The 20,861-nt window shown below is 53.1% G+C and overlaps 5 protein-coding genes across 5 annotated transcripts; 3 read left to right on the plus strand and 2 right to left on the minus strand.

Annotated features, from left to right (window-relative positions):
- The first annotated feature begins 371 nt into the window (after positions 1 to 371).
- Positions 372 to 3,040, plus strand: SMAC4_07365 (uncharacterized protein). Its single transcript, XM_003347942.2, has 2 exons — positions 372 to 898; positions 973 to 3,040. The coding sequence occupies exons 1-2, from the start codon at positions 628 to 630 to the stop codon at positions 2,124 to 2,126; spliced, it is 1,425 nt and encodes a 474-aa protein (XP_003347990.1). The 5' UTR covers positions 372 to 627; the 3' UTR covers positions 2,127 to 3,040.
- A 179-nt stretch (positions 3,041 to 3,219) lies between these two features.
- On the minus strand, positions 3,220 to 5,414 carry SMAC4_07366 (uncharacterized protein; the record flags this gene model as incomplete). Its single annotated transcript, XM_003347943.2, has 3 exons — positions 4,711 to 5,414; positions 4,207 to 4,660; positions 3,220 to 4,139 (listed from the first exon to the last, which is right to left on the minus strand). Exons 1-3 carry the CDS (start codon positions 5,326 to 5,328, stop codon positions 3,220 to 3,222), a joined length of 1,992 nt encoding a protein of 663 aa, XP_003347991.1. The 5' UTR covers positions 5,329 to 5,414.
- A 553-nt stretch (positions 5,415 to 5,967) lies between these two features.
- Positions 5,968 to 9,179, plus strand: SMAC4_07367 (uncharacterized protein). Its single transcript, XM_024655904.2, has 3 exons — positions 5,968 to 6,463; positions 6,516 to 6,576; positions 6,638 to 9,179. The coding sequence occupies exons 1-3, from the start codon at positions 6,263 to 6,265 to the stop codon at positions 8,935 to 8,937; spliced, it is 2,562 nt and encodes an 853-aa protein (XP_024510930.1). The 5' UTR covers positions 5,968 to 6,262; the 3' UTR covers positions 8,938 to 9,179.
- A 5,313-nt stretch (positions 9,180 to 14,492) lies between these two features.
- Positions 14,493 to 16,609, plus strand: SMAC4_07368 (uncharacterized protein). The gene is made up of 3 exons (XM_003347945.2): positions 14,493 to 15,019; positions 15,175 to 15,545; positions 15,598 to 16,609. The coding sequence occupies exons 1-3, from the start codon at positions 14,912 to 14,914 to the stop codon at positions 16,427 to 16,429; spliced, it is 1,311 nt and encodes a 436-aa protein (XP_003347993.1). The 5' UTR covers positions 14,493 to 14,911; the 3' UTR covers positions 16,430 to 16,609.
- A 120-nt stretch (positions 16,610 to 16,729) lies between these two features.
- SMAC4_07369 (uncharacterized protein) lies at positions 16,730 to 20,861 on the minus strand (the record flags this gene model as incomplete). The annotated part of the gene is made up of 1 exon (XM_003347946.2): positions 16,730 to 20,861. The coding sequence occupies one exon, from the start codon at positions 20,859 to 20,861 to the stop codon at positions 17,109 to 17,111; it is 3,753 nt and encodes a 1,250-aa protein (XP_003347994.1). The 3' UTR covers positions 16,730 to 17,108.

Below are 20,861 nucleotides of genomic sequence, written 5' to 3' on the forward strand. Positions count from 1 at the left end.
CAGCATCGTGGCTACTTCTAACACATTCTCGACTTCCGTGTGGAAATCATGATCCGCGGCTTAACCGGCAGGTGATCTGCGGTTCTAGTTCAGTCTGATTATAAACATACCATGGTACTGATTTCAAAAGACCATTGGTGATTTGGTGTCGTTGCTATGAGAACTGGAAGTGTGTGTATCAAAATCAACAATGACAAGTGGAAAGCTAGAAACGCACGAACCCATTTGAAGCATCGACACAAGCATAGTGTCTTGATGACGACAAGTGTTTTATACACTGTGCTTCCCAGGCTCCAGTTCCGCAGCCAAACGGGTTCACGGCGGGGACGCGACAGCGACATTGGAACTGTCCTACAGAAGCTGCCACCACTCAGCAACCAAATCAACACTAAAACAACATACTTTGAAACCACCCTTCGTCAATCAACTTAAATCAACATCCCGCCAAAAAAGAGAACGACCATAAAGGCGACAGTAGCCTTATACAAATCCCACCGAGGTTGACCACAACCATAACAAACAGCTAATCTCTTCCTCGTTTACCCCGCTGTCGACTGTCAACCATCAGCCATCACCAAACAACACAGCCGGGAGTCGCAACGAGTCCACGACCAAGAGTTCAAAATCATGGCCGCTACTACGGTCAACCCGTTGATGTCGACCCAAAAGTCAGACAACAGCCTACAAGTAGCTCTACACCCGCTGCCCATCCTCGAGATTTCCGACTACATCACACGCAGCTACCTGCGCGGCTACAAGGGCGCCATCGTGGGTGCCCTCATCGGCCAGCAAAATGGCCGTCAGATCACCATCGAGCACAGCTTCTCTGTCAAGACGGAACACAATGGGCAACATTACAAGGTTGATTCGGAGTGGTTCACGGCCCGTCTCGAACAGAGTCAGTCGCCCTATAATGTCACTTTTGCGCAGCTCCAAAGCAGTACCACTGACACACAGGTTCTCCCTCTACAGTGAGAGCCGTCCACAAGGATCGTACCCTTGACTTCGTCGGATGGTACACCCTTGTGCCCAAGAGCGGTCCTATCGACGCCCACCTCCCAATACACAACTACTTCTACCAACAAAACGAGTCCGCCGTTCTTCTCGGCTTCCACATTGAAAAAATCCTCAACCCCGTGGCCGGCGATCCTCTACCACTGACGATATACGAGAGCAACCTGGAGCTTGTCGATGGCGCCGACGCCAGTGCTACCGAAGCTGAAGGCGAAGACAAGGAGATGAAGGATGTCGCAGCTGAGCCCTCAAGATCGATCAAGTTCCGGGAACTGCCTTACACCACAGAAACGGGCGAGGCCGAGATGATCGCGCTGGAATTCGTGCGGGAAGGTGGCAGCGCCAATGTCACCTCTACCGCTACCAACCCAACAGCCGCCGAGGATGAGAGCCCCGACAAGCCTCTGATGAAGAAGGTCATCGACACAGTCAAGGGCAGCAAGCGACGCGCCGTGAGCTCAGATGACACGGCAGAAGCATCCACATCAAGTAGCGCCCAGAAGGGAGCTGCGGCAAACAACAGAGATGCCAACCTCACCAAGCCCGAACTAGACTACATGTCGGCTCTCCAAGCCAAGTACAACGCCGTTCAGATGATGAAGAAGCGACTCGACACCGTCATCTCCTACCTCCAACGGCTACCCCCCGATTACCTTTCCAGCGGAGACGCCACTCAGCAGCAAACGGAGGATACCCAGGCTCAGTACACTGTTCCCTCGAACAACATCCTTCGCCAGATCCAAGCGCTGGTGACCAACGTCCAACTAGCAATGTCCAACTCGGCTTCCGAGCAAGGTCAAACGGATCTGGGCGCGCTGGAAAAGGAGCTTCTCAAGGAGACAAACGACGTCAAGCTAGTCGGGCTGATCGCTGACCTGATGAGCAGCGTGAAGGAGATGAAGGAGGCGGGCAAGAAGTTCCAGGTGGTCGAGACAGCAAAGAACAACAAGCGGCGCGAACAGGCACCACACGGAGGACCAGGAGGGTATAACCCCAACAACCACCCGAACATGACGAGGAGAGAGTACCCCGGCCCGTCGATGGTGGGCGAGGGTTCTGGTTCGGGTTCAAACGATCTGGATAGCCTCGCTCTTCAGGGGTTTTCGGGCTAGGAGAATGATTACCAAGACTTTGAGTTTTCGGATTGACTAGGTATTGGCTTCGCCACTACTGGGATTCGCCATTCCCTTTCTGCTCTGCTTGTCATGGCTAAAACGCTGGCACGGCTGGGTACCTACCTTAGTTTCGAGTGCTGGCGTCCACAGCTACGGGAGTCATTCGCCCGCCTACGATACCTCCTACCCCATGGAAATCGGGGACCATAGTTACTAAGATGGGATTCTCGGGCAGAGAGAGGGTTTCTCATCCGTATGGAGGAAGAAGGAAAGAACGAGTTTTGATCCATTTTGCCGGTATGGCGTGGACAAACTGATAGATTTTAAAGTATTGTTATTATGATGCATGACGACGATGACAAAGAATAGATGAGGGAAAGCTATCTACCTAAGGAGGACTCGGACGCTGATCACGCTCGGCTCAAAGCAACAGTTGGTGGCACTTGGCACTTCAGGAGACTCCGATAATGAAACTACATACATGGTCAACTATCATATGTTCTTTTTGTGAAGGTCAGCAACTTCGAGCTTTCCCTAAACTTAGAAATCTCTGTAGTCATCCACCTTCTGCATTTTAAGTGTGACAAGAGGAATGAATGTCCATACAGATAGATGCATGAAAGGTCCACTATGAAAAGAGCTAAGAGGACCGACTGTGTTTGAACCCGGATTTCTCATGCCTTCTGGTTCTATGCTGTCATCACCATCATCGTCATCATTCACTATATGTCCTAACTGAAGATACTGTCTGTTTCCTGCCCAAAACTTGCAAATTGCCCTACTGTTGTACGTCTCATTTACAACCCCCATCCGCATTAGAAAATACTGATAACCTTCACCCTCTCCCCGACCCCAATAATAACCTCTGATAACTCACCGACCCAGCCCTCTTCCTGCTCTCCCGTCCATTCTCACCCGCTCCACTGACTACCACAGCTTTCCCGCCCTTCAAGCTCCCACTTGCACTACCCCCACTTCGGGTTCTACTGTGCCCGTTCTTAGTGTTGTTCTCTTGTTGATATCCCAGCAGCCCCCCCGAGGCATCCCTACCAACTCTGCTGGCACTTCGCCCCGGGGTGACTGTTGCGATTCAAAAGGTGCTCGTGGCCAACCGACTCGCCGCGTTCCTGGCATCCACTCTATCCTCATCGTCCTCTGGCAAACCAACCAGACTGCCTGCAGCACCCCTCGCACCGCCGCTGCCTGGCCTCTCCGGATCCTCGCCGCCCGCTTCCTCCCCTTCCACACCGACGCCGGGGCCAACACCCAGCACGCTACCAGCCATGAAGCTACCGGATATGCTCCTGGCACCACTGGCCGGGCCGGCATCACCGAGTCTTGCGCGGGGGACACCGCTCCACGCATCGCCCTTGGGTCCCTGGCTGGCGGCCACACTGGCGCGGCGGACGGTGGGGTGCGCTTCACGGCCGAGGCGGGACAGGCCGCCGCTGGAGTCGATGGCGCGGATGTCGGGCCGAACGCTCTCAAGCAGGGCCAGAGTGCGGCGCTCGGCCTCGATCTGACGGATCACGTACTCGCGGATGGACAGGCGCATGTCGGCGGCGGTGCGGGCAAACCACTTGCGGCGCTCGTGCACCAGGTTCTGAGTGACGCGGGTGGTCTTGTGCTGCAGGGTCAGTTCGGCCTCTTGGGCGTCGCGGAGGGAGGCGATGGCCTCGTCGACGCGCTCGCGACGCACGTTGGACGAGGATTTGAGCCGGTCGGCGGCGTTGAGCTTGCTGCGAGTGAGCTCCTGGGCTTGAAGAAGCTCGCGCATGAGGATCTGTCGGTTGGTGAGGGTTTCCTTGACAATGAAGGCGTCGCTGGAGTGGTACTGGAAGGGATCGCCAATGGTGGTGGCCTCGGCGGTGGCTTGGGCAGCGTGTAGGTCACCGACGGTCTGGAGGACCTTGCCGAGTTTGCGGTAGGCGTTCGAAAGACCGGGATGAGGCTCTTGGATGTGCATGTTCGAGAGCTTGATGCCGTAGTCAGCTTCGACAAGGCCCAGACCTGCAAGAGCAAAGGTTAGTAGCCGCAGTAGAAGTTGTTTCGGCAATGCAGTGGGATAATTTCATACCTCTACGAGTCTTGACAAGTTTGTCAACCTTATGACCCGCATCCATGGCACCAAGGTAGAACAACTTAACAATTGGGCGCGCCTCCTGCAACTCGGGGGTATCATCGGGTGGAGGAGCAAACTGCTTCAGGATCTTGCGGCGCACACCAGTCGCGGGCTGCTTCTTCTTGACCATGGGGCTGTAGCCGAAGTCACTCTCGGTAAAGAGAACCATCTCGTCATCCCTCATCAGGACCTCGTTGCTGCAGATATAGTTGAACCAGCGTTGCATCAGAGCCTTGACGCGAGCCTCATCCTCGTCGGTTCCGGCACCAGCAGAGGTAAGCGCTGGTGGCACAGCAGGCACGATGGCTTCGGGGTTTGCGGATATGAGGTGCTCAGCGAGCTTGATGAATTCGGAGTGTAGGCGGCGTACATCGCGGTACTGGGTCGTACGGAAACTGGGAAGGTTGGTCTGTACCTCAGGTTAGCGCAGATCAGGCGCATTGGCTCTTTGTAACATACGTGAACATCAAATCTCAGAATAGGATCCTTGCGGCCGGTACGTTCGAGTCCAGTAATCTTAGCCTGTAACTTGAACTGCGGTTGCGGTCTCCGGAACTGCTGCTGCACTCGCTGGTCTGGTGAGTATTGCTGCTGCTGCTGGGGCGGTGGCTGCTGCTGGTATTGCTGATATTGTTGTTGCTGTTGCTGTTGCTGATGGGGCGGGTACTGGGGATGTTGTTGTTGTTGTGGCGATTGCTGATGCTGTCCGTACTCGTGTTGCGGCTCTTGGTGTGACTCTGTCTGAGACTGCGGATGGACCTCGCCTTGGCTGACCTCGGCCGAATATGAAGCCTGGTTCTCCTGCTGCGGCTGGCTTGCGGGAACATCGTCGGAGAATAGGGCGCCAGATTGAGACCCGGGCGCGTCGGTGGTGTCATGTCGCTGGAATCCGTTGTCTCCTGCACCAAAGCCATCCTCATCGTTGAGGCCATTGTTCGCAGCCGGGGGCACATAGTCGTCGGAGATGATGGTAGAAGCGAAGGTCGAGCGGGTTGGCCGGGGCGATGAGCTAGGGGAGTTGCCCCAAGGAGAGCTGCCGGCGGCCTCGGTGTCGTTTATCGATGCGCTATAGTCCATTATGTCTCTCGGTTGTTGGATGTTGGGTCGGTATGGTTCGAGGGAATCACGGCCAGGACAACCGATGTCGTGAAAAGGCGAGGTGGTCGAGAGGAAGAAGAGGCCCAGGAGGGGGATGGTCGACGGCGTGGGCGGTCGGGATGACGTTGCTTTTGGTGAGGCCGCTGATACAGGCACAAAGACCAGGGCTAACTCCTTATTACTGCGACGCCGCGCCAAAGCTGATAGTGATGGAAACAGGCGAGTTGGTATAAGGCCTCTGTGCCTATGACTCTATATAACGGTAGTATTTGGGATTCGGGTCTTGACGTGAAACGACTCGAGAACGAACTTTATGGGCAGTACTCGAAAGACGAATGAAAACGTTCTCAACAATGTCGATAAGAACCTGTTCTGGTGTTTGGCTTCAGTTGGATTCAGTTGACGATTGGCATCCCCGGCATTTGTCTCCGTCGTTCGCACCAAGAAGGAAGTGGGGTTTTGCTGGGATCTTCATGTTCGGCCAGAGGTTCTAGCCCACAGCTGTCTGACAGCTCCTGACAGCTCACCTTAAAGCTTCGGCAGCTGGCACCCAGTATGGTAAGCTCCAAGCTTGAAGCTTTCGAGGGCAGCTCCCCACCACCACCAACCCTCACTCAGTCTCATTTTGAGCTTCGGTTTCCTAACCCACGATTGCTCAACAACTGTTTGAGCACCATGCCTTGATTGTCATTTGACATCTACAGCTTCATGTATTGAAGTCCCTTTTGAGAAATGAAAACCTTACCCCAGAGTGCCATCTTGTTGTGAAGCTCGACCGAGTGGATTCCCCTGCTTTCCTTGCACGTACCTGTTCCGTGTAGTGTGATGCACCCGGGATTGGTCACCTCTTCTCCGTTGTTTATCTCCCCTTTTACACCAAAACCCAACCCGTCCATCCTGGGTTGTTAGTGCCATGCTTTTAGCAGCCCCCCTTCGCGGATGCCGTCATGGGCGCCGCGCTTTTCTTCCTTTGAGTCTGCCTACGGTGGTAAAGGCAGCTTCCTCTCCTGCTGCCAACGCTTTCCCGCAGTTCAAGAGGTTCTACGCCGACCCAGCTCACGATGCAAAGGTCGAGGCAATCCGCAACATTGGCATTATTGCCCATGTTGATGCTGTAAGTCGTCATGGTGGTGTTTTCAAGCTTGACGTTCTGACATATTTTGCAGGGTAAAACCACCACAACTGAGCGAATGCTCTATTACAGTGGTTTGTCCAGACATCTAGGGAGTAAGCTAGCTCATACTTCATAATCGTTGTTCAGTGAGCAAGTCACTTACACTCCTCACAGATGTTCAAGATGGAAACACCATGACCGACTTCCTCCCCATGGAGCGGGAGCGTGGTATCACTATCCAGTCCGCAGCCGTCACCTTTCTCTGGCCCCCACAACAGAATCTGGCTCCCGGACAACACCCAAAGAGCATCAACTTGATTGATACGCCAGGCCATCAGGATTTCCGCTACGAGGTCGACCGTTGCTTGCCAATTCTTGATGGTGCTGTCTGCATCCTCGATGCAGTCAAGGGAGTTGAAACTCATACCGAGCGTGTCTGGGAGTCTGCTCAGCTGTCAAAGATCCCGAGACTTATCTTTGTTAACAAGCTCGACCGTGATGGTGCCTCCTTCAAAAGGTCATGCCTCGAGGTGGCTTCCAGACTGAGAACCTATCCCCTTATTTGCCAAATTCCGTGGTGGAATAAGGATGAGTTTGTTGGTGTCATCGACATCATCAACTTGGTCGGCATGAAGTTCTCCAGCACCGGCCAAATGTCACTTGTGAGTGAGGAGACCATTGGCAAGGAGAACCCGACTCTTCGCGCCGAGATGGACAAGGCACGTCTTGCTCTCATTGAGACTTTGTCTGAGTATGATGATGCTGTCATGGAGGAGTTCCTCGAGCTCGAAAAGGACGTGCCTACTGCCTCCATCAAGAGAGCCATTCGCAAACTGATCATGGATGGAGGAGCCAAGTTCTCCCCCATCCTCGCCGGCGCCTCTCTCAAAAACATTGGTGTGCAGCCATTGCTCGACGCTGTTATTGATTACCTACCCAGCCCTCTTGACAGGCCGGAGGTTGAGGTCATCCAGGGCAAGAAGGCGATGCCACTATCGAAGCTTCTTACTCTGCAGGACAAGAAGAAGAAGAACCATGGCCACCATGCTCACCCTCAGTCACCCATCACAACCATCGGCCACGTCTTCAAGGTCGTCGACGACCCCCGTCGCGGCATGATGAGCTTCGTCCGGGTTTATCACGGCGCTCTCAATCGCAGCAATCACCTCTACAACAGCAACATGAACTCCTTTGAGAAAGCCCAAGCGCTCCTTCACGTCTCCGCCAAAGACTACCAAGACATCCAACACCTCGGCACCGGCCAAATTGGCGCTCTAACCGGCCTGAAGCAAGCTCGCACCGGCGACACCCTGCTCACCTTCCCCGGCAGCCACAACCCCAAAGCCCCCGAGCAATTCCGAGCCGTCCATATCAAGACCCTCGACACCCCACCCGCCGTGGCCTTCATCGCCATCGAGCCGTACACCAAGACAGCCAGCGAGAAGATTGAAGAAGCCCTCGGCAAGCTCTCGCGCGAAGACCCTTCCATCCGGTGGAGCAAAGACGAAAAGACGGACCAGCTGATCCTCTCGGGCATGGGTCTCCTCCATCTTGAAATCGCCCAACACCGTCTCCTGACGCACTACAAGATCGACCGCGACACCGCCATCTGGGGCGACATCGAAGTCGAGTACTCCGAGTGCTTGCTCACCCCCGTCGCACCGCAACGAGCAGTCTTCGACCGTCCCATGCGCGGCGAGAACGGCAAAGCCGCCTGCACCGCCACCTTGGTTCCCGTCGAGGAGCACCACCGCCACGAATCGATCCTCGAGTCCTGCATCGAGCGCGACGGCAACATCATCCACATCGTGATCCCGCTCCCCGAAGGCACCGAGGACCACGAATCGCTTCCCTTCGACGCCGAGCTCGTCCGCCAACAACTTCTCAACGGCGTCATCGCCGGCCTGTCGCGCGGTCCGCGCCGTAACTGCCCTGTGCGCAAAACCCACGTCACCATCACCTTCGACCCGGAGACGGACTTCTTTGGCCCCACCCAGACCACCGGAGGGCACATCACCAACGCGGCTCTCCAAGCCGTGCGCGCCTGTCTGAAGGAGGCGCACGCCTCCGGTGGAATTGGCATTCTCGAACCCTTCACCAACGTAACCATCCACTGTCCCGAGGAAGCCTCGCACGCAATCCAGCACGACCTCGTTTCCGCACGGGGCGGTGCGGTGCTCGAGGTTCGTACACCGGAGGAGAGCGAGGCAGACGCGGCGTTTGTTAGTGAAGGAGGAGGCATCGACTTGAGCAAAGTCTATGTGCCGCCTGACCCGTACGAGAGCGTGCAGAGCTTGAGAGACCCCAAGAAGGCCGTGGTGCGCATGCTGGAGATTGTGGGCAAGGCGCCGCTGAAGGATATGATGAAGTATGATAGCGCGCTGAGGAGCATGACGGGCGGTAGGCACAGCTTGCAGCTGGATCCGGGCGAGTTCGAGCTGGTGACGGGGCCGAGGGAGAAGATGATTGGTTGAGTTTGTGGGAGAGGAGGTAAGGAGGAAGGGCTAGGTAGGGTTAGGTAGATGCTGGATGGTGTGCAGTGTAGAATATTTATTGATGTTCGTTGTACTTGTAAATGACTGTCGCTCTGATGTCTGCTTTGATCTCTCGGGTGTGATTCCTCTTTTTTCTTTGTTTTTGTTTTCATGGAAATAAACGTACACGAACAGTCAACAAAATCGTGAGGATGGAATCTATCTCCCTAACTACTCGGAATCATAAGTAACTTCACTCTCCGTAGTCCATACGTCGAAGACGTTCATCAACCAGCTCCGTTGTCTCATTCCAAGTGACTCTTCAAAACCCTAACGCATTCTTGGAAGATTACTGAAACCTGCCAGGTTCCACAGGAGCTGGGTTTTGGCTTCTCACCAGACTTGGATTATTCGGTGTTCCGAACTTATGTGCCACTGTTAATCTATGAAGACATACCTCTTGATTTTCCGGGTGACCTCTCTATCTCTTTCTCTGTCTCTATTCTACCGCTGCATAACTGTCCCGTACTTAGGTAATCTCCCTGACCCGTCAAAGCTAGGGGCTGCCTGTCTGGTTGTATGGTAGTGGACTCTGCAGACCGGCCGCAAAACGTCTACTACGCTCCCCCCACGGTTTATCCTTACTTCCTTACTTATATAGTGCGAGAATCCCCCACAAGTTCCAATATTCTCTATGATGCGGCTCTGCCTCTTTCTAGTTACAATGAAACCAAAAAAAAAAAAGGAAAAAAAGCGAGGGACGAGCCGCCATAACCGTCCTACCGTCCTGCCGTCCCCAGTGCGTTCCATTTCGGTATATTGCCGTTCCGAATTCCGTGGGGTGGAAGAACACGCATTTGTGCATATTGATTCAGTTGGGGGTACGTCGTGGGCTTGAGGCAATGTTTGTACGTTCTAGGGGTGAAGTGGAAAAAAAAAGAACATTCGTCATCTGCCACCACGGCTCGCGATCTACTTAGCTGGCTTCTTCCAGCTGTTTTGAAAGTGTCGTAAGGTAATCCCAGGCAATACATACAGACAGATACTCTGTGTGTGTACATAGGCCTCAAAAGCTTGGTACGCGGTAACGTTAGGCGGTGGCTGAGGTTGTAATGGAAGTTGTACAGTAGTCTCCTCTGCCGGTTTCCATTTCTGCAACAATACCGGCAGCCGGATGAACATGAGCATGATCTGCGCAGTCACCGCCTCGCCTCTGTCTCGGGTATCTGTTTGTGATATGTAAGTCCTTATGCCAGATAGCCGGCCGTGGCAAACGGGGTAAGAACTGTAAAAATCGGGAAGGGGGGGGTTGACGTGAAAGGGGTAAGTCGTCGTGGATGAGTGACGACACTGACGAGGACAATTATCGTGAGAAGGGACCAGGCCGTCTGGTTATCCAACTTGGAGTGTTTCTTATCGGATGTCAAAAGGAGACAGTTGACCGGTTAAGTCACCGTTCCTAAGAGGGTTTGGTCAACATCAGTAACAGATGCCTTGAGAGAACTTGATACTAAGTATGAGAAAGGGGGAGACTCTGATGTACCCACGAACCTGGAAGCTGTCGTCCGAGGCCCGGCGACTTTTGGTCGTCGTAGTACTAGGAGATTCAAACATGGTCGGCACCTTGGCTGACCAGTTGAGCATGTTGGGCTGGTCTGCATTGTACCATAGCCACGCTCCGCCGGAGCGGTCTCAACTCACATATGGAAAAGGAGAGGAAGGTGAAGACATGTGTTACCTACGAGTAATAGATGCGTTTAATTAGCTACAACTGATCTCCTCAACCTGTAACGTGGCTCACCTAGTATCGGGCGAGATAACCAAGTATTGACTTTTAGCAACGAGAGACTCCTGAAAACGGATAAACCAAAGGCAAAGGAGAGAATGTGCTCAATTGGGAACTATATCCATATTTGGACAGTTGACTCGGATCAAAGCGCAAAGTTCGAAACATGACTTTCGTGTTGGCCCGATAGGGCCGATGACCCTCTGACTTCTGTTTCCTATTTGAGAAGCATCTCTAGATGATGATTGCAGGCTCCCAACGCTACATGGCAGCTTGCCATGTCCCGTGGGCCATACAACTAGAAATAAGGAGGCACTGTAACAGGTTGGTTTGGCTGACATACAACATAAGTGGTGGCAAGCCAAACTGTCAGCATAGATGGCTAGGATTGGTGATAGAGCCGAGAGAAGGAATGCCTCCAACATTAGCCGATAAGCCGATTTCTACGTCGATATTGTATCAGATAGAAACCGATCTTTGCTATGTGCTTTCCAAGTCGAATTCCGAGGTTCTGCAGGTCATGATGTGTGGCTTAGGAGTGTCGTCCAAGGTGGCATTCGGAAGTCTATACGTGTTCCACGGACCATATGCTTCCTTCCTACACACCCCAGATGGGATGGAGAGTTCAGTTGGCGATGGGTGTCTGCTTCGCATTGAAGCCGTAAGGATTCAAATTGTAGCACGGCGGTTGATTTGTTGAGCGAGCCGCCAGCCACGACCCGCAGTGTAGCTCAGGACCGAATGTTTCAAGTATTGCATACAGACATGTAGTATGGATTGGTCCCCGTCCAGCAAGAAGGATGCTTCCCGGTCTCACTCATCAGGGAGCTAGACACATACCCTGCTGGAACAGTATGTAAAAGACGAGGGCATGAAATTGGCTGCTGCAAACATGTCATGATCCGATAGGCAGAGGGAGGCAAGTTTGGTTGAACGGTGGTGTCTCCGAGGCGGTTGCTTTCTGTTCTTAAGTGAAGCGGCATCATGATAAGGCGAGCGGGAACGAGGTGACGCAACATGAACTCGTTGCTTTTTTAGATGGTCTATACAACATGCCGCGTCAAGTGGGCGTAATGGATGAACAACCTTATTTGGCCAGAACCATGGAAGTAGCCGTGTCCTGATAGGAACCACGGCAGCATTTCATGCTTGTCCGCGGCTGGGAAGAGATGATGCCAAACATGGAGCTGGAGATGGAGATGCCCCACTATTTCGTGGCGGCTCGCTCATAATGGGGAGTACCAGAGACCTCTGTATCGTCGTGTACACGTACGTGTAGGCACTAACCGTGGTCGAAACGGGCAAGACGGGGGACAGGCAGATAAAGTACACAAGGGCGCTGGTACCTGACAGCTTCAATATAAACACACTAAACTGGTGGGGTCAGGGGTTGAGCCCGTGTACAGTCGCGTCTGAAGCTCACTATCCATGCTGCAGGGAAGCCGAGAGAAATCGAGGAATTGGACCAATCACGATGGTGTTTCAAAGGCCATTTTGCGTCAACCTCTGCGAGAGATGTTGAGAGTCGTTGATATTGACACGTGGGTCGAACTTGGACGAACTGCTTAGTTTAGATCGGAGGGAGATTGAGAGCATGTGAAGTGATAGAACTTCCAAGCTCAGGAATCATGGCGTTGTGCTCGCCGCTGTCGGATGTCGAGATAGCCAGGAAGCATGACGCTGTCTGAGGATGCTGTCCGTGGGTGTCACGACTTCTCGGGGAGTCATGGCTGGTTCCGCCGGCGGCTTGTGCTTCACTCCAGGGCATATGCCTTCGTTATCTTTCACAAGACAGCGGAATCGGCCTCGTTTAGCAGCGGTGCATGATTGCATCTGACTGCCGTCCAGCAGTTGCCGGAAAAGGAGGCGTTATTCGGGCGCCTCACCCGCTGCATTAGGGCCACAGAGTAGCATCTTGCAATTTGCCATTGTCTGTGCGAATATCGATGACCATGTGGTGCGCAGTAGGGCAAGCCTGACCAGATCAATGTGTCATTCAAGTGCAGTGGTAAATTGCAAGGACGGAGGAAATGTTCATGTTCTCTGAGACTTGAGAAGGAGCAACGGCCTGGGGGGGGGGGGGAAAGACGCAAGAGAGGTTCACCAGGGAAAGAAGTGGTTCCTTCCCATCTGATTATCACGGCCTGTGGGGTCACAATCTGGAGCATACTCAACGTTGATTGGCTGGTTGTTGCAACTGTCAGTTAAGCAACCGTCCCTCCATCATTCCCTTCTTTCCTTTCCTCTTTCCATCAACTTTCACTCCATTGACAATTCATCTTCCCATGTTGATTCGGATTGTGCTACCCTTCCATCCCGTGCACTTTTATGTTCTTCTTCCCATTCTCCATGCTCCACGATCCTCGATCGCGATGACAAGGCCACGTCCCATTGTCAACTCGCACACCATCCTCCAAATCATGGGTCAACGGGTAGATTCCGGATCAGCCACCAACCCGACACCACCAACTCCAACCAGTCCTCCACGACATGGCTGCATCTCGTATATCACTTTTCTCATCAACCACATTGCTGGCCGTGCCGCACTATGTGAGTGATATATGCGTTATCACAACATGGGTTCCTTTGTGTTCTGGCCTGACAGCGCATTACCTTACCCTTAATGGACCCAGTGGCTCTCCCAGTGGCTCTCCAAGTTACACCGAATCATATGCAGCGCTACCACATTCACAACGACATACCATACTCCCGCAACATGTGGAATCAAATGCCTTCTCGATATTGCTGTTTACCTACTACTATCTGCGTCTGTTGACACACAGTGTATCCAGGAATGCCGTCTTTTATCGCCCGACCCCCTGTCTGTCTTTTTCCATGCTTGGGGGGGTCCTGTCCGAGTTCAGGAATACGCCGAGTTGACGCTACCAACGGTCGAGACAGGCCCCCCTGCTTTGATTGCTTCGCTCAGGCATGTCGACTGCTACCAATGGACCCCTATACGGCCGAGCTGGGCGTAGGCGGAACAACACTCCAACATGCCGCCGTTTCCTTGCCATATTAGCTTGGCTCAACGGCTTCAGTTGCTTGCCATCCCGAGGAGATTTGTCAGTGCTCTTCTCCTCTGGCTATGGTATCCTCTGCTGCTACCTGACGCATATAGCTGCAACATGGGTCATGGCATAGTCAAACCTTCCACAATGGCCGCGGTAGCCATCCCATCCGGCCCGTACAGGCATGCTTCCACAACCATGTGTATAACGCCTCGTACCTAGCTACAAGTATCATTTCTCGGCATGTCAAAGCTTCGGCTATTGCTTGTGCTACTACGTACGCATGTACCTTGAGCCCATGATCTTCTCCGGTTCCGGATAAGCTGTTACCTCAATATTGCCCTTTCGACGTCAACAAGCATACATGATAGCTTCCCGAGCAAAGTTGTGCAGTTGCTGGTCTCCTTGCATGCTCTTCCCGAGATTAGGGAGTTGTTGGACTGCCTTGAGCGCATGTCTTTTTGACCTTTTCCCAGACATCGAGAGATAACCGCCAGATCTCTTACTGGTGAGCTTGTTCGAGTCTGTGCTAAGGAGCCATTGTTGTTCAGACGCCTTCCATGCCATCCTACTCTGTGGCTGTCACTAATCCATGCTTTCTGGACCCTGGATGGAGCCATCCTAATTCGACCATGGAAATAGTTGACTGAGGCACGTCACCAAAGAAGGACACATCATATACCGCGATGGTCCAAGAAATTAATATACTTAGGGGTGGGGGTTCTTTGTGAGTTCTGGCCTTCTCTTTTGATCATCATCCAAGTTGCCATCATCGAACTCCTGTTACATTCTTCAAGCACGTGCATTTGTTTGGCCTGGACTTTCTCGAATCTTGCCAAATACTTTCCCTCTACTTTTGCCTCTTTCAGTGAACAGGGGTAACATCATTCCGCCTCCACAAGGGCCTAGCCATCTATCTCCGAGTTCTCGATCTCCCCTTTGGTCTTCTTCCCCTGTGGTTGCCACGATCAAAGACATTTTGGACAGCCAATAAATTCTTTCTAACTTTCAACCGAGCTCCTCATATATCCCAGACCCACGGTCACTTGGACACCCACTGTCCCAACTCTCTCGAACTACACAACGGTCTATTTTTTGAGCCTCATCAAGCCAAGCCATATAATCACACCTCTTCATCCCACTCTTATCCCACGTCCTTGTTGTCATCTCACCCAATATGGCTCCCTCTGCAGCATGTGAGCACGCACCGATGCACCTACCCGTCCTGTCCAAGGCCTCATCCATCAATGCGTCCGTCTTGCATGGCCCGCGGGATCTGCGATTGGTAAGTTTCTCATCCCCTTGTTCCTGGATGTAGTTGGGAGCGTTACACAATAAAGGGAGGTAGCAATCCTGGTATCTGTAATCTTCACTCTACAACGCTCATTCGGTTCTCTTGTCTTGTGACACAAAGATCTGACACAGGTATTGTGAATGTAGGAAAGACGAACCATTGAAGAACCTGGACTTGGTGAGCTTCAAATTGTCGTCATGACGACAGGTATTTGCGGCTCCGATGTCTCATACTACAAGAAATTTGCCAATGGCGACCTTTGCGCCTGCATGCCCCTCTCACTTGGTCATGAGTCCTCCGGTGTTGTCGCTGCCTTAGGGCCCCAGGTCTCGGGCTTTAGCATTGGTGACAGGGTAGCCCTTGAAGTTGGTGTGGCATGCGGCCAATGCACAATCTGTCGTAAGGGTCGCTATAATCTTTGCAAAAATATGAGATTCAGGAGTAGTGCCAAATCGGTCCCTCACTACCAAGGTACCCTCCAAGAGAGGATCAATCACCCGGCCATCTGGTGTCACAAGTAAGCCCACTCAAGAGTTTCTGGTATCAATGCTTTACTGACAACTCCGCAGGCTCCCTGATAACATTTCTTTTGATGCAGCAGCCCTGCTCGAACCTCTTTCAGTTGGGATACATGCGGTCAACCGAGCGAGTCCCACTCCTGGCTCTACGGCTTTGGTACTCGGAGCCGGCACTGTCGGGCTACTCACCGCAGCCATGGCCCGTCAAGCAGGTTGCACACAGGTGACAATCACTGATGTGGACCAAGGCCGCGTCGACTACGCCATCTCCAAGGGGTTCGCAACCCACGGCTACGTCGTTCCACGACCGCTTCACACCTCTTCCAGCAGCTCCTCAATATTCACCAACAGCAGCAGCAGCTCCGGCTCATCCACCCCATTAGATGGCATTGTCACACCATCCAGCACGCTTCCTTTCCGCAGCTCGCTTGACTCCGCCAAAGCTCTTGCCGCCGACATGCTAGCCCTTACCCAGAACCCTATCCTCGACAGTGATGACGAAGACATTGGAGTCGACATCACCTTTGAGTGCACCGGCAAGGAAGTATGCATGCACACAGCTCTGTATGCGACCCGGCCAGGAGGCAAAGTCATTATGGTCGGCATGGGGACCCCCATCCAGACACTGCCGTTGTCGGTTGCCCATTTGCGTGAGATCGACATTCTCGGTATCTTCCGCTACGCGAACACCTATGCTACCGGCATCCGCATGCTGTGTAACCAGGGCAAATCCGGTGCTGGATTATTCACTCTACCGAGCCTGGATGACATGGTTACCCACCGGTTTAAAGGGCTGGAGAACGCCAAGGGAGCGTTTGAACTGGCTAGTCGGACGAGTGATGGCCAAGGAAACTTGGTGCTTAAGGTTGTTATTGAGGCTTAGCACGCCACTCCATTTCATATTTTGTTACCATTCTAGTCTAGGTTTTGCTTTGATACGATAGATGGATGTTCTTCTTGACTCTGATATGTACGGCTGAACGGACTTATGAAGAGCTACAATACCCCCTACTATTTTCGGTTTTTTTTAAGTGTGTTTTATGTATATAAAGCTCTCTTCTCTTTTCTTTTCTTTTCTTCCTCGGGGTTTATGTTCTAGTAAAATACACCTTGTTCACCGAACGAATGATAATACACCTCCAGTAATAATGCAATGTTCATATTTGGTCTGGTGAAAAATGGCAGCAAGGGAAGACACTCAAAGACAATGCGGTATTCAACTAGTTATCCAGACACTATGATAGGCAGCCGAGAACAAGCCCGAGAGAGCTGGACTTGGTTCGACTGTAAGCAAGTATCAAGACCATCCAAACCATCCAGGCCATCCAAGCCATCCATCCGTCTACAAAAAAGGCATTGCTCCAAACACCCACCACCACCACGACCCCCAACTTTGCGCCACAAAAACCAAGTACATACAGGAATAGATAGATCCCTGAAGCTGACTGCACCACCAAAATCTCTAAGGTTTAAAAAACATTACAATACTTTGTGCGAACATGAAACCCAACACTTCATCTCTATCCTGCCGGTACACATATACAAAATGCTGCCTGCCGAAATTAATTTCTCTCGGGCGTCTCCTCATCCTGCTTCTGACCAGAGAAAATCACACTAGGTAACGAAGCAGGCGTAGACGGCGCCGGAGACTCAGACCCGGCAGGCTGCTGCTGCTGCAATTGCTCCAAAGTGGAAGTCTTTTGAGGCGAAAAGGGAATTGCTGAAGTGGCCGTGAACACAGGAACGTCCTTCCTGTTCATAGCAGCAGTTCCGGGACTAGTTGGTGTTTGCGCTGACTTGGCAGTAGCAGTAGAGTTGGTAGTGGTAATGGTAGTGGGTGGTTGGTACTGGATGAAATTCTCCTGATGGCCTGTTGGGTTTCGAGCAGGCTGGAAAGGCCGCGTCGGCAAAGGGAAGGATGTACGGCCTGGCATGGGCGTGGAAGTGAGGGCTGGTGTTTCGAGGTCTTCCATGTCGATGTCGCCGTCTCCGTCCACTTCTTGGACTTGATGGTGCTGGTGGTGGTGGGCAAATAGCTCGGGGTACTTCTCCGTGGCGTCCATGTCTTCGGAGGAGGAGACGGAATTCCGGCCTTGTGAGTTGGGGGTGTAGAACTGGGTGGATGGTGCGGGGGAGCTGTTGGTGTTGCTTTCGGTGGGCGAGTGGAGCGTGGCGGCAACGGGTGTCTGTGTGGGCTGTTGTTGGTGGTGAGGTTTGTTTTCATCGAGGTTGGAGGTTACGACGGATATCGCATCATTGTTGGCGGTGGAAAAGTTTTCTTTCGCGGCGCGCTCCCGCTCGCGAGCCTCTTTCTGGGCTTGTGTGATAAGAGTGATCTTAACCTTCTTCATCCCGCCAGTCAAGTTATCCACGCCGTCGCCATTGCTGCCGTTCGATGGCTGAGTCTCGCCGGAGTGAGAGGCTGGAGTTGGTGATACTAAGGATGCGTTGGAGCTCCTTGCTGACTCGATGGTCGATGTTGAAGTCTTCCTCTGTATCTTTGGTGCCTGCAGAGCATACTTGTTCTTTGCTGGTCCCCGCGTTTTCTTGACCGCAAGAGCATTTCCTTGCGGTCTAACGCTCATTGAAGACTCAGGCCTAATGCTCATGGATGTTTCCGGTCTTCCGTCGTCTCCCGCATTCATGGTTGAGTATCTGTGGCTTGGAGGAGATGAGTCAACACTGTCTGGGACGATGGTCGATGCAGCACTAAGGCGTCGACTACGTGCAGCACGAGCACCTCCACGAGGCACACCGGTTTCTCCTACGGACACAGCAATTGCCCGATCGTCGTCGGTATCCTCCTCCTTGATAGGCATTGCTTGCTTGGTTTTACGCTCCCTCAAGGTCATCCTAGTAGAAGGCCGGTCCGAAGCATTTGCAGTGCCGGCATCGGAAGACGAGGTATTCGCGTGGGTTAACTGACGCTCCCGGCGAGCCTTGGTGGCCTCGGCATTGAGATCTGTGTGAGTACAGCTGTCTGTCTGGCGGTCGCTCGGAATAAGAAGCTTGCTCAATTCACAGGCTGCGATAGCCCAAGAGACTTCTGGAGCAGGGGTCGTCGGTATTCTCGACGGTATTGGTGACAATGGCCTGTTGGCTGCCATGAGTGCGTGCTGATGAAGTCCGGACATACTTCTCCGTGGCGCTACAGACCGCGCTGTAGAGGCATGTGTAGGTGAACAGTAGGTAGGTGGTGTAACATTCCTAGGGGGCTTGGGTGGTTCAGGCGGAGGAGTCATCAAAGTGGTCTCCAGACGTTCAAGCTCGGCAGCAGACCACCATGAAGCTTTGTACTGATCATGAACCTGACCATTTCCAGTAGCACTGGCTCCAGCAAGGCCGCAAACGTGGCTCATGATGCCAGAGCAAAGTGCGCGATCACTATAACCTCCCTCCAGCACGCTGATAACTCGGCCTTCTACGGCTGTGCCCACTTCTGCTGCTATACGTACTACATCTCGAGTCAATCGAGCATAGAACTCTGTCGGAACATTAACCTTGTGTCTCTGCATTCCGGAACCCTCCCATTCGCTGGCATCGAAACCAGCAGAGAGAAAGATGGCTGCCTTTGCGTTTTGGCCTGCTGCTCGCAAGCGTTCCGCCTGTGTGACCAGATAGCTGCGCGCCTTTTCAAGCAAGGTGGTATACTTGGTCTCGTACAGCGCCCAGAACTCATCTTCTGTCTTCCAGGGCTGTAGGTGAACATTCCAGACGTTTTGGCCATGTGCATTGTCGATACAAATGCTTGCATTCATAACCTTTTCGTCGTCGCCGGTCTCGCACGGATACGAGTTGATATCGTGAAGACTGAAGTACCCGATCGATGTCTTCTTCCATGCCGCCGCGTTCTTTGTAGCCTTTACACCCCTTGAGTTGTGCTGCCAAGCGATTTGCTGGGAGCCGTCGCCATGATGGAGGTCAAAGTCGATAATGGCGGCATGGGTCAAGCCATGGCTCAGAATTGCATGCATAATGCCAACATGGACATTGTTGACCCAGCAAAAGCCGGAGGGATATGATGCAGAACAGTGATGACCAGGCGGTCGAATGGCTACAAAAGCCCTTTTCGGGCCCTCGGGCCTGAAGACTGCATCGACTGCTTCACAGACGCCTCCCATTGCTCCCTCCATAGCCTCCAGTGACTCGGCACAAAGATAGAGGTCGCCTTCATGGAACTTTGCAGGTTCTTCCGCATTGGGTCCACGATCCATGTCCGGGCGTATGAGTTCTTTCCCATTCGTCGCCAACTTGGCTTCCGCGGTATCGCACATGGTCTTGAGCTCCTCCATCCATTTCGTACCATGTACGTTGGTTACTGTCTGAGATGTGATGGGCAGTCGCCGAGTCGTCTTCTGTATTACAAATGGTACCGATGGCAGTTTCTTAGGATCTTGGTCCGGATGGATCGGGAAAGAGCCGTCATGATGCCTCTCGCCCAGACGTACATAGGCAGCCGACACTCCCAAGACGCTGGCTTTGATTCTCTCGGGTCGTTCGACAATCGTGCTCAAGTTCGCCTTGGATGTCCGCGGGCGAGAGTAGCGATGTCCATAGCATGCGTCGTTCAAAATAACGACTGTCTCAGCCGGCAGGCTCGGTTCTTCCCCGTGATGGATCTCAAGTTCAGCCTTGAAGTGGTCACTAGCGATAGACTGCGGGGTCGGCGGTACTTTGAACTCGGACGTCTCGGGGTACATATCGTTTAGGGGTGGCTTTTTTGCGGCCGACTGGGTGAGGTTGACAGAAGAGGAGCGACGTGAGAGTGATGGGCCTTGGCCGTGGTTGTTGTGGGCGACCTGGATCGAGTTCATGGAGGCTTTTCGGCGGAGTGCTGGGGTTTGTGAGCGAGACGGAGCCCCGCTGTAGGATACGTTCCGCATAGCACTACCGGGGCGGGATGTCGTTCCGTTTGGCGATACAGCACTCGGAGTCGGAGACGAAAACTGGGGCCGCAGGGGACTGATGGCAGGTGGCGGCGGGTGGTTGGCAGTACGAGGACTCTTTCTGGGAGAAGGAGATTGTGAAGTCGCGGAGGACGGGGACGCCAGAGAAATGGAGAGGTGATTCAAGGATTGTGTTAAATCACCCTCTGCATTATTCTTATTAAGCTGCCCTTTGCTTGCCGTTCGTGATAACCGTCTTTGTTGCAAAGTTGATACTGAGGGTGGAGTCGCATGTGCATCTGATCCAGCACCTGCTGGCACACCGGAAGCTCTCCTGGGATTAGTGGTGGAAGATCGAGAGGATGCCACGGACGCAGAAGACGACGGCCTGTTGTGGAACGCGGCGGAGGAGGACGAAGCCATTGTCAT

Source organism: Sordaria macrospora, chromosome 3 (assembly GCF_033870435.1).
Source record: "Sordaria macrospora chromosome 3, complete sequence".
Lineage (NCBI taxonomy): Eukaryota > Fungi > Ascomycota > Sordariomycetes > Sordariales > Sordariaceae > Sordaria > Sordaria macrospora.